At 41.3% G+C, this 15,661-nt stretch overlaps 1 protein-coding gene across 3 annotated transcripts in view; it reads left to right on the top strand.

The window, feature by feature from the left end:
- Window positions 1–15,661, top strand: part of IPO8 (importin 8) — a 186,205-nt gene that overhangs the window by 60,751 nt on the left and 109,793 nt on the right. For all 3 annotated transcript variants that reach the window (XM_038761146.1, XM_038761154.1, XM_038761137.1), the window contains 2 exons: window positions 8,084–8,218; window positions 13,815–13,914. In XM_038761146.1, coding sequence (XP_038617074.1) covers window positions 8,084–8,218; window positions 13,815–13,914 — 235 coding nt within the window. The remainder of the gene's footprint in view (window positions 1–8,083; window positions 8,219–13,814; window positions 13,915–15,661) is intronic.

Here is a 15,661-nt window from a genome sequence, read left to right as displayed (position 1 = left end):
TCGCCTGTCCCGCCGTCGACCCCCGGCCCACGTCCTCCCCCGGGCCTGGAATGCCCTCCCTCTGCCCATCCGCCAAGCTAGGCCTCTTCCTCCCTTCAAGGCCCTGCTGAGAGCTCACCTCCTCCAGGAGGCCTTCCCAGACTGAGCCCCTTCCTTCCTCTCCCCCTCGTCCCCCTCTCCATCCCCCCATCTTACCTCCTTCCCTTCCCCACAGCACCTGTATATATGTATATATGGTTGTACATATTTATTACTCTATTTATTTATTTATTTATTTATTTATTTTACTTGTACATTTCTATCCTATTTATTTTATTTTGTTGGTATGTTTGGTTTTGTTCTCTGTCTCCCCCTTTTAGACTGTGAGCCCACTGTTGGGTAGGGACTGTCTCTATGTGTTGCCAATTTGTACTTCCCAAGCGCTTAGTACAGTGCTCTGCACATAGTAAGCGCTCAATAAATACGATTGATTGATTGATTAATTCTAAGCACTGGGTGGAAGCCCTCGATAAGGCTGGCCCAGGCTCCTTCGAAGGATGGCTCAATTTGGGGGATTAAGAGTGTGAGCCCCATGCGGGACAGGGACTGGGTCCAACCCGATTAGCTTAGTTCAATCAATCAATCGTATTTATTGAGCGCTTACTGTGTGCAGAGCACTGGACTAAGCGCTTGGGAAGTCCAAGTTGGCAACATATAGAGACGGTCCCTACCCAACAGCGGGCTCACAGTCTAAAAATTTTCTACCGTTTTTAATAATAATAGTACCAATAATAACGGTATTTGTTAAGTGCGCTGCCCTAAGCGCTGGGGTAGATACAAGGTCATCGGGTTGGACACTGTCCCTGTCCCATAGTCTTAATCCCCACTTTACAGATGAGGTAACTGAGGCACAGAGAAGCGAAGCGACTTGCCCGAGGTGACCCAGCAGAGAAGTGGCGGAGCCGGGATTAGAACCCATGACCTTCCGACTCCCGGGCCCGGCCTCTATCAACTAAGCGACGCTGCTTCTCACAAGTTCTTCCACACAGTGACCCTGAAGGGGACGTACTTGCTCAGGAACTACTTTAACAGCGGGTGCTATCATTTTATAATAATAATAATAATAATAATAATGTTGGTATTTGTTAAGCGCTTACTATGTGCAAAGCAGTGTTCTAAGCGCTTGGGGGGATACAAAGTGATCAGGTTGTCCCACGTGGGGCTCACAGTCTTAATCCCCGTTTTACAGACGAGGTAACTGAGGCTCAGAGAAGTGAAGTGACTTGCCCAAAGTCCCACAGCAGACATGTGGCGGAGTCGGGATTCGAACCCATGACCTCTGACTCCAAAGCCCGTGCTCTTTCCACTGAGCCACGCTGCTTCTCTGCATCTCTTTTATAATAATGGTGGTATTTCTTAATTGTTATAGATCTACCCCAGCGCTTCGTATAGTGACTTGCACATAGTAAGCGCTTAACAAATACCGTAATCGTTATTGTTGTTGTTGAAGCAGCGTGGCTTAGTGGAAAGAGCCCGGGCTTTGGAGTCAGAGGTCGTGGGTTCAAATCCCGACTCCGCCACATGTCTGCTGTGTGACCGTGGGCAAGTCACTTAACTTCTCTGAGCCTCAGTCCCCTCATCCGGAAAATGGGGATTAAGACTGTGAGCCCCCCGTGGGACAACTTGATCACCTTGTATCCCCCCCAGCGCTTAGAACAGTGCTGTGCACATAGTAAGCGCTTGACAAATGCCATCATCATCATCGTCATCATCATCATCATCATCGATCGTATTTATTGAGCGCTTACTATGTGCAGAGCACTGTACTAAGCGCTTGGGAAGTACAAATTGGCAACATCATTTCCCCCGCAGCCCCAACTCACCCTAGTTTTCGGGCCTTCTTGAGTCAGAGAGGATTGAATTGTGCGGCTTGACTCTTCTGGGAAGAACAGCAACCTGGTTACTAATGCTTCTCTAAATTCTATTATTATTATTATTATTATTATTATTATTATTATTATTATTATTATTAATGATAGCATTTATTAAGCGCTTACTATGTGCAAAGCACTGTTCTAAGCGCTGGAGCCCTAGGTAGGTGTGGAAGCCCTCTAAGCCTAGGCTGTTATTTCTTGTGGTTGCTTGCTTGGGACGGTAAGTACTTAGGTCTCTGTGGGTTTTTTTCATTTTTTTCAAGTCAGTCAGTCAATTGTATTTATTGAGCGCTTACTGTGTGCAGAGCACTGTACTAAGTGCTTGGGTAGGACAAGTTGGCAACATCTAGAGACGTCCGTGAAGCGCTTACTATGTGCCAAGTGCTGTACTGAGCTCCGGAGCGGATGGGAAGCAGCGTGGCTCAGTGGCAAGAGCCCGGTCTCGGGAGCCAGAGGTCATGGGTTCTAATCCCAGCCCCGCCACCTGTCTGCTGGGTGACCTTGGGCAAGTCACTTCACTTCTCTGGGCCTCAGTTCCCTCATCTGGAAAATGGGGATGAAGACTGTGAGCCCCCCGTGGGACAACCTGATCACCTTGTAACCTCCCCAGCGCTTAGAACAGTGCTTTGCATACAGTAAGCGCTTAATAAATGCCATTATTTATTATTATTATTATTGTTATCATTAGTATTATTATTATTATTAGAACCCAAGACCTTCTGCTTCTCAGGCCCGGGCTGCAGCCACTTGGCCGCACTGCTTCTCCGAGCGTGGGGAGAGGGCCCTTCTTCTCCCTTCTGTAGACATGAAGTCGAGCATTTTGTGGGATGAGCCCACTGTTGGGTAGGGACTGTCTCTATATGTTGCCAACTTGTACTTCCCAAGCGCTTAGTACAGTGCTCTGCACACAGTAAGCGCTCAATAAATACGATTGATTGATATTGATTGATCCCTGAGGCTTTACTAGGAATGCGTTTCAGCAGACTCTGAGATAAAGTCTCTTCCAAGAAGGGCTAGCTCGGGGTTCCAGGGGTCATTCATTCATACAGTCGTATTTATTGAGCGCTTACTGTGGGCAGAGCACTGGACTAAGCGCTTGGAAAGTACAGTTCGGCAACAGAGACGGTCCCTACCCAGCAACGGCTCACAGTCTAGAAGGGGGAGACAGACAGCAAAATCATCATCATAATAATAATGATGGTATTTGTTAAGCGCCTACTATGTGCAAAGCACTGTTCCAAAACAGAACAAGTAGACAGGTGTCAATACCATAATAATAATAATAATAATGGCATTTATTAAGCACTTACTATGTGCAAAGCACTGTTCTAAGCACTGGGGAGGTTACAAAGTGACCAGGTTGTCCTACTGGGGGCTCACAGTCTTCATCCCCATTCTACAGATGAGGGAACTGAGGCCCAGTGAAGTGAAGTTCCCTCATCTGTAAAATGGGGATGAAGACTGTGAGCCCCCTGTGGGACAGGGACTGAGTCCAACCCGATTTGCCTGTATCCATCCCAGTGCTTAATACAGTGTGTGACACATAGTAAGCGCTTGTTGTTGTCTGTCTCCCCTTCTAGACTGTGAGCCCGCTATTGGGTCAGGACTGTCTCTATATGTTGCCGACTTGTACTTCCCAAGCGCTTGGTACAGTGCTCTGCACACAGTAAGGGCTCAAAAATGCGATTGACTGAATCTTGGGCCAGTCACTTCACTTCTCTGTGCCTCAGTTACCTCATCTGTAAAATGGGGATGAAGTCTGTGAGCCTCCTGTGGAACAGGGACTGAGTCCAACCCGATTTGCCTGTATCCACCACAGCGCTTAGTACAGTGTCCGACACATAGTAAGCGCTTGTTGTTGTCTGTCTCCCCCTTCTAGACTGTGAGCCCGCTGTTGGGTAGGAACCGTCTCTAGATGTTGCCGACTTGTACTTCCCAAGCGCTTGGTACAGTGCTCTGCACACAGTAAGCGCTCAATAAATATGATTGACTGAATCTTGGGCCAGTCACTTCACTTCTCTGTGCCTCAGTTCCCTCATCTGTAAAATGGGGATGAAGTCTGTGAGCCCCCTGTGGGACAGGGACTGAGTCCAACCCGATTTGCCTGTATCCACCGCAGTGCTTAGTACAGTGTCTGACACATAGTAAGCGCTTGTTGTTGTCTGTCTCCCCCTTCTAGACTGTGAGCCCGCTGTTGGGTCGGGACCGTCTCTAGATGTTGCCTACTTGTACTTCCCAAGCGCTTAGTACAGTGCTCGGCACACAGTAAGCGCTCAATAAATGTGATTGAATGAATGAAGTGACGGGCCCAAAGTCACACAGCTGACAATTGGCGGAGCCTGGATTTGAACCCATGACCTCTGACTCCAAAGCCCGGGCTCTTTCCACAGAGCCACATGAGGGTCCCCCCGAAATGTCTCTGGGACCCTTTTACCTTGAATCAACTTTCCCAAGCGTCCAATACAATGCCCTGCACATGTACTTCCCAAGCGCTCAGTACAGTGCTCTGCACACAGTAAGCGCTCAATAAATATGATTGATTGATCGATTGATAATAGGCTTTCAAGAATTTCCTTCCTCTGTCTCCACCAAGTTTCACCTCAATTTCCCGGAGGCCCCGGGGGAACTTTGAGGACATGGGTCTGCGTTGTCATCTCGAGCACCCCAGTCCGTATAATAATAATAATGATAATAATAATTATTATTGTGGTATTTGTTAAGCGCTTACTATCTGCCAGGCACTGTTCTCCGTGCTGGGGTAGATTCATTCATTCATTCGTTCAATCGTATTTATTGAGCGCTTACCGTGTGCAGAGCACTGTAATAAGCGCTTGGGAAGTACAAGTTCATTTTAGTTGTACGTATTTATTCTATTTATTTTATTTTGTTAATGTGTTTTGTTGTCTGTCTCCCCCTTTTAAACTGAGCCTGCTGTTGGGTAGGGACCGTCTCTATATTCATTCATTCATTTGTTCAGTCGTATTTATTGAGCGCTCACTGTGTGCAGAGCACTGGACTAAGCGCTTGGGAAGTACAAGTTGGCAACACATAGAGACGGTCCCTACCCAACAGTGGGCTCACACTCCCTCATTGAGGGAGTGAAAACGGATGCCCTTTTATATCTGAAACGTCCACTTGGAGATAATAATAATAATAATAATGGCATTTATTAAGCGCTTACTATGTGCAAAGCACTGTTCTAAGCGCTGGGGAAGGTGATCAGGTTGTCCCAGGGGGGGCTCACAGTCTTTAATCTCCATTTTCCAGATGAGGTAACTGAGGCACAGCAGAACAAAACGTGTAGACAGGTGTCAAAACCGTCCGAAAAAATAGAATTAAAGCTATTCATTCATTCAATCGTATTTATTGAGCACTTACTGTGTGCAGAGCACTGGACTAAGCGCTTGGGAAGTACAAGTCGACAGCATAGAGAGACGGTCTCTACCCAACAACGGGCTCACAGTCTAGAAGGGGAAGACAGACGACAGAACAAAACATGTAGACAGGTGTCAAAACCGTCAGAAAAAATAGAATTAAAGCTATCCATTCATTCAGTCGTATTTATTGAGCGCTTACTGTGTGCAGAGCACTGGACTGAGCGCTTGGGAAGTACAAGTCGGCAACATAGAGCGACGGTCTCTACCCAACAACGGGCTCACAGTCTAGAAGGGGGAGACGGACGACAGAACAAAACGTGTAGGCAGGTGTCAAAACCGTCAGAAAAAATATAATTAAAGCTATTCATTCATTCATTCAATCGTATTTTTTGAGCGCTTACTGTGTGCAGAGCACTGTACTAAGCGCTTGGGAAGTACAAGTCGACAACATAGAGAGAGGGTCTCTACCCAACAACGGGCTCACAGTCTAGAAGGGGGAGACGGACAACAGAACAAAACGTGTAGACAGGTGTCAAAAACATCAGAAAAAATAGAATTAAAGCTATTCATTCATTCATTCAATCGTATTTATTGAGCGCTTACTGTGTGCAGAGCACTGTACTAAGCACTTGGGAAGTACAAGTTGGCAACATATAGGGACGGTCCCTATCCAACAGTGGGCTCACAGTCTAGAAGCTATATATGCACATCATTAACAAAATAAATAGAATAGTAAATATAATGATGATAATGACATTTGTTAAGCACTTAATATGTGCAAAGCACTGTTCTAAGCGCTGGGGAGGATATAAGGTGATTAATTCATTCATTGTCTGCTCTGTGAGGTCCATCTTTTACAGATGGGCGTGACTTTGGGACCCATCTATCCATCATCATATCATCAATCATATTTATTGAGCGCTTACTATGTGCAGAGCACTGTACTAAGCACTTGGGAAGTACAAGTTGGCAACATATAGAGACAGTCCCTACCCAACAGTGGGCTCACAGTCTAAAAGGGGGAGACAGAGAAGAAAACCAAAAATACTAACAAAATAAAATAAATAGAATAGATATGTACAAGTAAAATAAATAAATAAATAAATAAATAGAGTAATAAATATGTACAAACCTATATACATATATACAGGTGCTGTGGGGAAGGGAAGGAGGTAAGGCGGTGGGGAAGGAGAGGGGAAGGAGGGGGAGAGGAAGGAGGGGGCTCAGTGTGGGAAGGCCTCCTGGAGGAGGTGAGCTCTCAGCAGGGCCTTGAAGGGAGGAAGAGAGCTAGCTTGGAGGATGGACAGAGGGAATGGGGGCATTCCAGGCCCCGGGGGAATCGGAGCTGTAGCTCGAATATTTTAGTTCAGGTAGAAATGAAGAGCCCACTGTTGGGTAGGGACCGTCTCTATATGTTGCCAACTTGTACTTCCCAAGCGCTCAGTACAGTGCTTTGCGCACAGTAAGCGCTCAATAAATATGATTGATTGATTGATTGATTGAAATGAAGATTTCACCGGGCTTTTAAAAGTCCTCTGGGAGCATCAGAGACGGCCTTGGGCAATTCCAAGATTTGACTCCATCCACTGGGTGAAATTTAGAGAGGCCTGAATGCTTCCTCTCCCCCTCGCCCTCCTCTCCATCCCCCCCATCTTACCTCCTTCCCTTCCCCACAGCACCTGTATATATGGATATATGTTTGTACATATTTATTACTCTATTTTACTTGTGCATATCTATTCTATTTATTTTATTTTGTTAGTATGTTTGGTTTTGTTCTCCGTCTCCCCCTTTTAGAGTGTGAGCCCACTGTTGGGTAGGGGCCGTCTCTATATGTGGCCAACTTGTCCTTCCCAATCGCTTAGTACAGTGCTCTGCACACAGTAAGCGCTCAATAAATACAATTGATTGAATGAGCTGTAGCTCGAATATTTTAGTTCAGGTAGAAATGAAGTTTTCACCGGGCTTTTAAAAGTCCTCTGGGAGCATCAAAGGTAATTCCAAGATTTGACTCCATCCACTGGGTGAAATGTAGAGAGGCCTGAACGCTTTCTGACACAGCCGAGACAACTGTGTGACCGTGGGCAAGTCACTGAACCTCTCTGAGCCTCAGTTCCCTCATCTGGCAAATGGGGATGCAAACTGTGAGCCCCCCGTGGGACAACCTGATCACCTCATATCCCCCCCGGCGCTTAGAACAGTGCTTGGCACGTGGTGAGCTCTCAGTAGGGCGAATGGCAGAGCCGAGATTAGAATCCAGGTCTTTTTGGCTCCCGAGCCCAAACTCTTTCCCAGAAGCAAACCAGGATTCTCCCTTATCCACGGCTCCGGGATAGGAGGCCTGGAGTCTAATTTTCAGGCTAGATCAGGGTTTGGGGAAGATTTGAATCCGACTCTTTCTCCCTTTGGGCTAAACGACTCAACTGCCACTTATTACACTTCATGCGAGCGAAGCGGGAGGTTTGGTTGGGTGAAAGCCCTGTTTTCAAATTACTTCTAGACTGTGAGCCCACTGTTGGGTAGGGACCGTCTCTCTATGTTGCCAACTTGGACTTCCCAAGCGCTTAGTACAGTGCTCTGCACACAGTAAGCGCCCAATAAATACGATCGAATGAATGAATGAATGAATAGTAAGCGCTTAACAAATGCCATCGTTATAACCTGTACTGTCCCGAATGCCTATTTGGTTACCTTTCATGCCGGAAATGTGGTTTTTAAAGACGCGAGGCGCCGTCCTGTTTTTGCTGGGAAGTTTCACCTCTCCCCTCTCTTTTGCAACTTCCTTTCCATCAGGTGCTCTTAAAAATTCTTGACCAGTATCGGCAAAAAGAATACGTAGCCCCGCGAGTTCTTCAGCAGACACTGAACTACCTGAACCAAGGAGTCGTTCATTCCGTCACCTGGAAGCAGATGAAGCCGCATATTCAGGTAAGGATCGACCGGCACTTTCCCGGAACGCGATTCCGCCTCGGTTATTGCCGCGCCGTCGGCTTCAGACCCAAAGGCGTAATTTCCCTCAAAGAAGCGACAGCGTTTAAAGTCCGATGACTTTTACGCGGTGATTGGCGGGAGCCGCGGGAAATGGTATTAAAGAAAAAAGCGGTTTAGGTGACGTGTGATCAATCCAAGTCTCTTAAATAACCGTACTCCCCCTTCCTTGGGTTTTTCAGGCTGTTGGTTCTAATGATCGCGATATTCGTTAAGCGCTTACTCGGTGCCGGGCACTGTACTTCATTCATTCATTCATTCAATCATATTTATTGTACTAATTCACTATTAATATTATTGTACGTAGTCAATCGTACTAAGCGCTGGGGTGGATACAAGAAAATCAGGTTGGGCCCGACCCCATCCCATAGGTGATTCACAGTTTCAATCTCCATTTTGTCAGTGTCACAATTTTTTGCTCCGGTCTGAGACTTTTCCCTCTTAGATGGAAATCCGGGCCGTGACATGTTATTTCAGGATAAAGAAGACAAGGTGGGATATCAGGGAATCAAACGTCATTTATTTACGGGTACTAATAATAATAATAACGGCATTTATTAAGCGCTTTCTATGTGCAAAGCACTGTTCTAAGCGCTGGGGAGGTTACAAGGTGATCAGGTTGTCCCACAGGGGGCTCACAGTCTTCACCCCCATTTTACAGATGAGGGAACTGAGGCCCAGAGAAGTGAAGTGACTTGCCCAAAGTCACCCAGCTGACAATTGGCAGAGCCGGGAAGTACAAGTCAGCAACATATAGAAATGGTCCCTACCCAACAGCGGGCTCACAGTCTAGAAGGGGGAGACAGACAACAAAACAAAACATGTAGACAAGTGTCAAAATTGTCAGAACAAATAGAATTACAGCTATATTCATTCATTCAATCGTATTTATTGAGCGCTTACTGTGTGCAGAACACTGTACTAAGCGCTTGGGACGTACAAGTCGGCAACACATAGAGACGGTCCCTATCCAACAACGGGCTCACAGTCTAGAAGGGGGAGACAGACGACAAAACAAAACATTTAGACAGGTGTCAAAATCGTCAGAACAAATAGAATTAAAGCTATATGTACATCGCTAACAAAATAAAAAGAATAGCAAATATGTACTAAACGTTTTCCAACGGCTGTTAACGCTGTCCAGATATTTCCTAACATAGTGTTGTGATGCTCTCTGTCTCCCCGCTTTTAGACTGTGAGCCCACTGTTGGGTAGGGACCGTCTCTATATGTTGCCAACTTGTACTTCCCAAGCGCTTAGTACAGTGCTCTGTACACAGTAAGCGCTCAATAAATACGATTGATGATGATGATGAGAGGAAAAAGTGTCGATTGTATTTTCAACACAGCTCTTAAATATGTTAAATGTCTCTTAAAGTCTCCCCCTTCTAGACTGAGAGCCCACTGTTGGGTAGGGACCGTCTCTAGATGTTGCCAACTTGGACTTCCCAAGCGCTTAGTACAGTGCTCTGCACACAGTAAACGATCAATAAATACGATTGATTGATGCAGATAGAAATATTTGATGCCACCAGCATCTGAATCTTCCTTGTCCCATAGCAGGGCATTGGAGAATTTCGTTGTTTGGTGAAAATCTTGTAGACCGATAACCAGAGGCAGCTTGAGCAGCAGCGTGGCTCAGTGGAAAGAGCCCGGGCTATGGAGTCTATGGATTTATTTATTTTATTTGTACATATTTATTCTATTTATTTTATTTTGTCAATATGTTCGGTTTTGTTCTCTGCCTCCCCCTTCTAGACCCTGTATATATGTATCTATGTTTGCACGGATTTATTACTCCATTTATTTATTTTATTTGTACATATTTATTCTATTTATTTTATTTTGTTAATATGTTCGGTTTTGTTCTCTGCCTCCCCCTTCTAGACCCTGTATATATATATCTATGTTTGTATGGATTTATTACTCCATTTATTTATTTTATTTGTACATATTTATTCTATTTATTTAATTTTGTCAATATGTTTGGTTTTGTTCTCTGCCTCCCCCTTCTAGACCCTGTATATATGTATCTATGTTTATACGGATTTATTACTCTATTCATTTATTTTATTTTATTAGTACATATATTTATTCCATTTATTTAATTTTGTTAATATGTTCGCTTTTGTTCTCTGCCTCCCCCTTCTAGACCCTGTATATATGTATCTGTGTTTGTATGGATTTATTACTCTATTCATTTATTTATTTTATATGTACATATTTATTCTATTTATTTTATTTTGTGAATATGTTTGGTTTTGTTCTCTGCCTCCCCCTTCTAGACCCTGTATATATGCTTGTACGGATTTATTACTCTATTCATTTATTTATTTTATTTGTACATATTTATTCTATTTATTTTATTTTGTCAATATGTTGTTTGTTCTCTGCCTCCCCCTTCTAGACCCTGTATATATGTATCTGTGTTTGTACGGATTTATTATTCTATTCATTTATTTATTTTATTTGTACATATTTATTCTATTCATTTTATTTTGTCAATATGTTTGGTTTTGTTCTCTGCCTCCCCCTTCTAGACCCTGTACATATGTATCTATGTTTGTACAGATTTATTACTCTATTCATTTATTTATTTTATTTGTACGTATTTATTCTATTTATTTAATTTTGTCAATATGTTTGGTTTTGTTCTCTGCCTCCCCCTTCTAGACCCTGTATGTATGTATCTATGTTTGTACAGATTTATTGCTCTATTCATTTATTTATTTTATTTGTACACATTTATTCTATTTATTTTATTTTGTCAATATGTTCGGTTTTGTTCTCTGCCTCCCCCTTCTATACCCTGTATATATGTATCTATGTTTGTACGGATTTATTATTCTATTCATTTATTTATTTTATTTGTACATATTTATTCTATTCATTTTATTTTGTCAATATGTTTGGTTTTGTTCTCTACCTCCCCCTTCTAGACCCTGTATATATGTATCTATGTTTGTACGGATTTATTACTCTATTCATTTATTTATTTTATTTGTACACATTTATTCTATTTATTTTATTTTGTTAATATGTTCAATTTTGCTCTCTGCCTCCCCCTTCTAGACCCTGTATATATGTATCTATGTTTTTACGGATTTGTACAAGTAAAATAAATAAATAAATAGAGTAATAAATATGTGCAAACATATATACATATAAACAGGTGCTGTGGGGAAGGGAAGGAGGTAAGGCGATGTCAGCGGTGTGACTTTGGGCCAGTCACTTCACTTCTCTGAGCCTCAGTTCCCTCATCTGTAAAATGGGGATGAAGACTGTGAGCCCCACGTGGGACAACCTGATCGCCTTGTATCCCCCCCAGCGCTTAGAACAGTGCTTGGCACATAGTAAGCGCCTAACAAATGCCGTCATTATTATTATTGGGCTTCACACAGGCCCTCGCAATGTGCCGGGACCGTTGAGTTATTCATTCGTGGGGTTCAGTGAGGCTTGCTCTCTGGCATTTGCGCTGTAAGCAGGGAATTTGTCGGTTTATTGTTGTAGTGTACAGTCCTGAGTGTTTTTGTACGTATTTATTACTCTATTTATTTTATTTCTACATATTTATTCTATTCATTTTATTTTGTTACTATGTTTTGTTTTTTATTACTCTATTTTATTTCTACATATTTATTCTATTCATTTTATTTTGTTAATATGTTTTGTTTTTTATTACTCTATTTTATTTCTACATATTTATTCTATTTATTTTATTTTGTTAATATGTTTTGTTTTTTATTACTCTATTTCTACATATTTATTCTATTTATTTTATTTTGTTAATATGTTTTGTTTTTCATTACTCTATTTTATTTCTACATATTTATTCTATTTATTTTATTTTGTTAATATGTTTGGTTTTGTTCTCTGTCTCCCCCTTCTACACTGTGAGCCCGCTGTTGGGTAGGGACCGTCTCTAGACGTTGCCAACTTGGACTTCCCAAGCGCTTAGTACAGTGCTCTGCACACAGTAAGCGCTCAATAAATACGATTGAATGAATGAATGAATGAAATGAATGCTCTGGACACCGTAAGCCCTCAGTAAATGCGATGGAATGCATGAATTTATTGGACGGCTTTATTGGAGAAACATTTCTCGGAGAAGCAGTGTGGCGTAGCGGAAAGAAGTCAGGAGGATCTGGGTTCTAATCCCGGCTCCGCTACTTGTCCGCTGTGTGATCTTGGACAGATCACTTCACTCCTCTGTAGTGTACTCTCCCGAGTGCTTAGTACAGTGCTCTGCCCACAGTAAGCTTTCAATAAATGCGATCAAATGAATGAATTTATTGGACTGCTTTATTGGAGAAACATTTCTGGGAGAAGCAGTGTGGCTTAGCGGAAAGGAGTCAGGAGGATCTGGGTTCTAATCCCGGCTCCGCTACTTGTCCGCTGTGTGATCTTGGACAGATCACTTCACTCATCTGTAGTCATATGTATATATGTTTGTACTTATTTATTTATTTATTTGACCTGTACATATCTATTCTATTTATTTTATTTTGTTAGTATGTTTGGTTTTGTTCTCTGTCTCCCCCTTTTAGACTGTGAGCCCACTGGTGGGTAGGGACCGTCTCTAGATGTTGCCAACTTGGACTTCCCAAGCGCTTAGTACAGTGCTCTGCACACAGTAAGCGCTCAATAAATACGATTGATTGATTGATTGATTGATAGTGTACTCTCCCGAGTGCTTAGTACAGTGCTCTGCCCACAGTAAGCTCTCAATAAGTGCGATTGAATGAATGAATTTATTGGACGGCTTTATTGGAGAAACATTTCTCGGAGAAGCAGTGTGGCTTAGCGGAAAGGAGTCAGGAGGATCTGGGTTCTAATCCCGGCTCCGCTACTTATCCGCTGTGTGATCTTGGATAGATTACTTCACTCCTCTGTAGTGTACACTCCCGAGTGCTTAGTACAGTGCTCTGCCCACAGTAAGCTCTCAGTCATTGATTGATTGATTATTATTATTATAGAAGACTGTGTATCTATCCCAGGGCTTAGTGCAGTGCCTAGCACATGAAAAGCACTTAACAAATACCATTAAAAAAAATCAATCAATCAATCAATCGTATTTATTGAGCGCTTACTGTGTGCAGAGCACTGTACTAAGCGCTTGGGAAGTACAAGTTGGCAACATATAGAGACAGTCCCTACCCAACAGTGGGCTCACAGTCTAAAAGGGGGGGAGACAGAGAACAAAACCAAACATACTAACAAAATAAAATAAATAGATAAATAAAAATAAATAAAAATAAAAATAAATAAATAAATAAATAGATAGATAGATAGATAAATAAAAAATAAATAAAAAAACCCCCGCTGGAACCATTTATTTTACGCGGGACCAAGTAAAAATGACTCCTCTCCTCATGGAACTCTATATTTTGCAAAGCTCAGAAAGAAACAGACAGAAGTGGCCATGGGTGTCGGGGGTAGGGTGGGGTGGGGGGAGAATAAAACCTTTAAAACTAGGAAAAGGCCTTAAGCAAATACTCTTAATTTTTCCTTCGTGCTTTTTGATTCTCTGTCCTTAGAATATATCCGAAGAGGTCATTTTCTCCGTGATGTGCTACAAGGATGAGGATGAGGAGTTGTGGCAAGAGGATCCGTATGAATATATTCGCATGAAATTTGGTAATGGTTTGAGGCTTTTACACAATCTTCGTCACTTTTTCTTTTGGAGAGCTATATGAAAGTTCTCAGCAAAATTCAGGCACAACTGATCAACCGGTAGTATTCTGTTCTATAGGATAATATATTGAGGTCAGTATATATATATATATATATATATTTATTTGTATTTCATGAAATATTTGCATCCTATCTGTTAAATAGGATAATATATTGAGGACAGAATATATTTATATATGTATTTATTATATAGATATAGTTCATGAAGTATATGAATATATTTGCATCGAAATTTGATAATGGCTTGAGGCGTTTGCTATTATACAATCTAGTTTTTCTTTTGGAGAGCTATATGAAAGTTCTAAGCAAAATTCAGGCACAACTGATCAACCAGTAGTATTCTGTTGTATAGGATAATATACTGAGGTCAGTATATATATATACTGACCTCAGTGTGTGTGTATATATATATATTTATTTGTATTTCATGAAATATTTGCATCCTATCTGTTAAATAGGATAATATATTGAGGACAGTATATATTTATATGTGTATTTATTACATAGATATAGTTCATGAAGTATATGAATATATTTGCATCGAAATTTGGTAATGGTTTGAGGTGTTTGCTATTATACAATCTAGTTTTTCTTTTGGAGAGCTATATGAAAGTTCTAAGCAAAATTCAGGCACAACTGATAAACTGGTAGTATTCTGTTGTATAGGATAATATACCGAGGTCAGTATATATATATATTTGTATTTCATGAAATATTTGCATCATATCTGTTAAATAGGATAATGTATTGAGGACAGTATATATTTATATATGTGTTTATTACATAGATATAGTTCATGAAGTATATGAATATATTTGCATCGAAATTTGGTAATGGTTTGAGGTGTTTGCTATTATACAATCTAGTTTTTGTTTTGGAGAGCTATATGAAAGTTCTAAGCAAAATTCAGGCACAACTGATAAACCGGTAGTATTCTGTTCTATAGGATAATATATTGAGGTCAGTATATATATATTTGTATTTCATGAAATATTTTCATCCTATCAGTTAAATAGGATAATATATTGAGGACAGTATATATTTTTATATGTATCTATTACATAGATATATTTCATGAAGTATATATATATATATATATATTTGCATCGAAATTTGGTAATGGTTTGAGGTGTTTGCTATTACACAATCTGTGTCAGTTTTTCTTTTGGAGAGCTATATGAAAGTTCTAAGCAAAATTCAGGCACAACTGATCAACTGGTAGTATTCTGTTGTATAGGATAATATACTGAGGTCAGTATATATATATTTGTATTTCATCATCATCATCATCATCAATCGTATTTATTGAGCGCTTACTGTGTGCAGAGCATTGTACTAAGCGCTTGGGAAGTACAAGTTGGCAACATATAGAGACAGTCCCTACCCAATAATGGGCTCACAGTCTAAATGGGGGAGACATGAAATATTTGCATCCTATCTGTTAAATAGGATAATATATTGAGGACAGTATATATTTATATATGTATGTATTATATAGATATATTTCATGAAGTATATGAATATATTTGCATCGAAATTTGGTAATGGTTTGAGGTGTTTGCTATTACACAGTCTATGTCAGTTTTTCTTTTGGAGAGCTATATGAAAGTTCTAAGCAAAATTCAGGCACAACTGATCAACCAGTAGCATTCTGTTTTATACGATAATATACTGAGGTCAGTATATATAT

The sequence above is a fragment of the Tachyglossus aculeatus genome, chromosome 2, assembly GCF_015852505.1.
Source record: "Tachyglossus aculeatus isolate mTacAcu1 chromosome 2, mTacAcu1.pri, whole genome shotgun sequence".
Classification (NCBI taxonomy): domain Eukaryota; kingdom Metazoa; phylum Chordata; class Mammalia; order Monotremata; family Tachyglossidae; genus Tachyglossus; species Tachyglossus aculeatus.
This window is presented reverse-complemented; position numbering and strand designations above follow the sequence as displayed.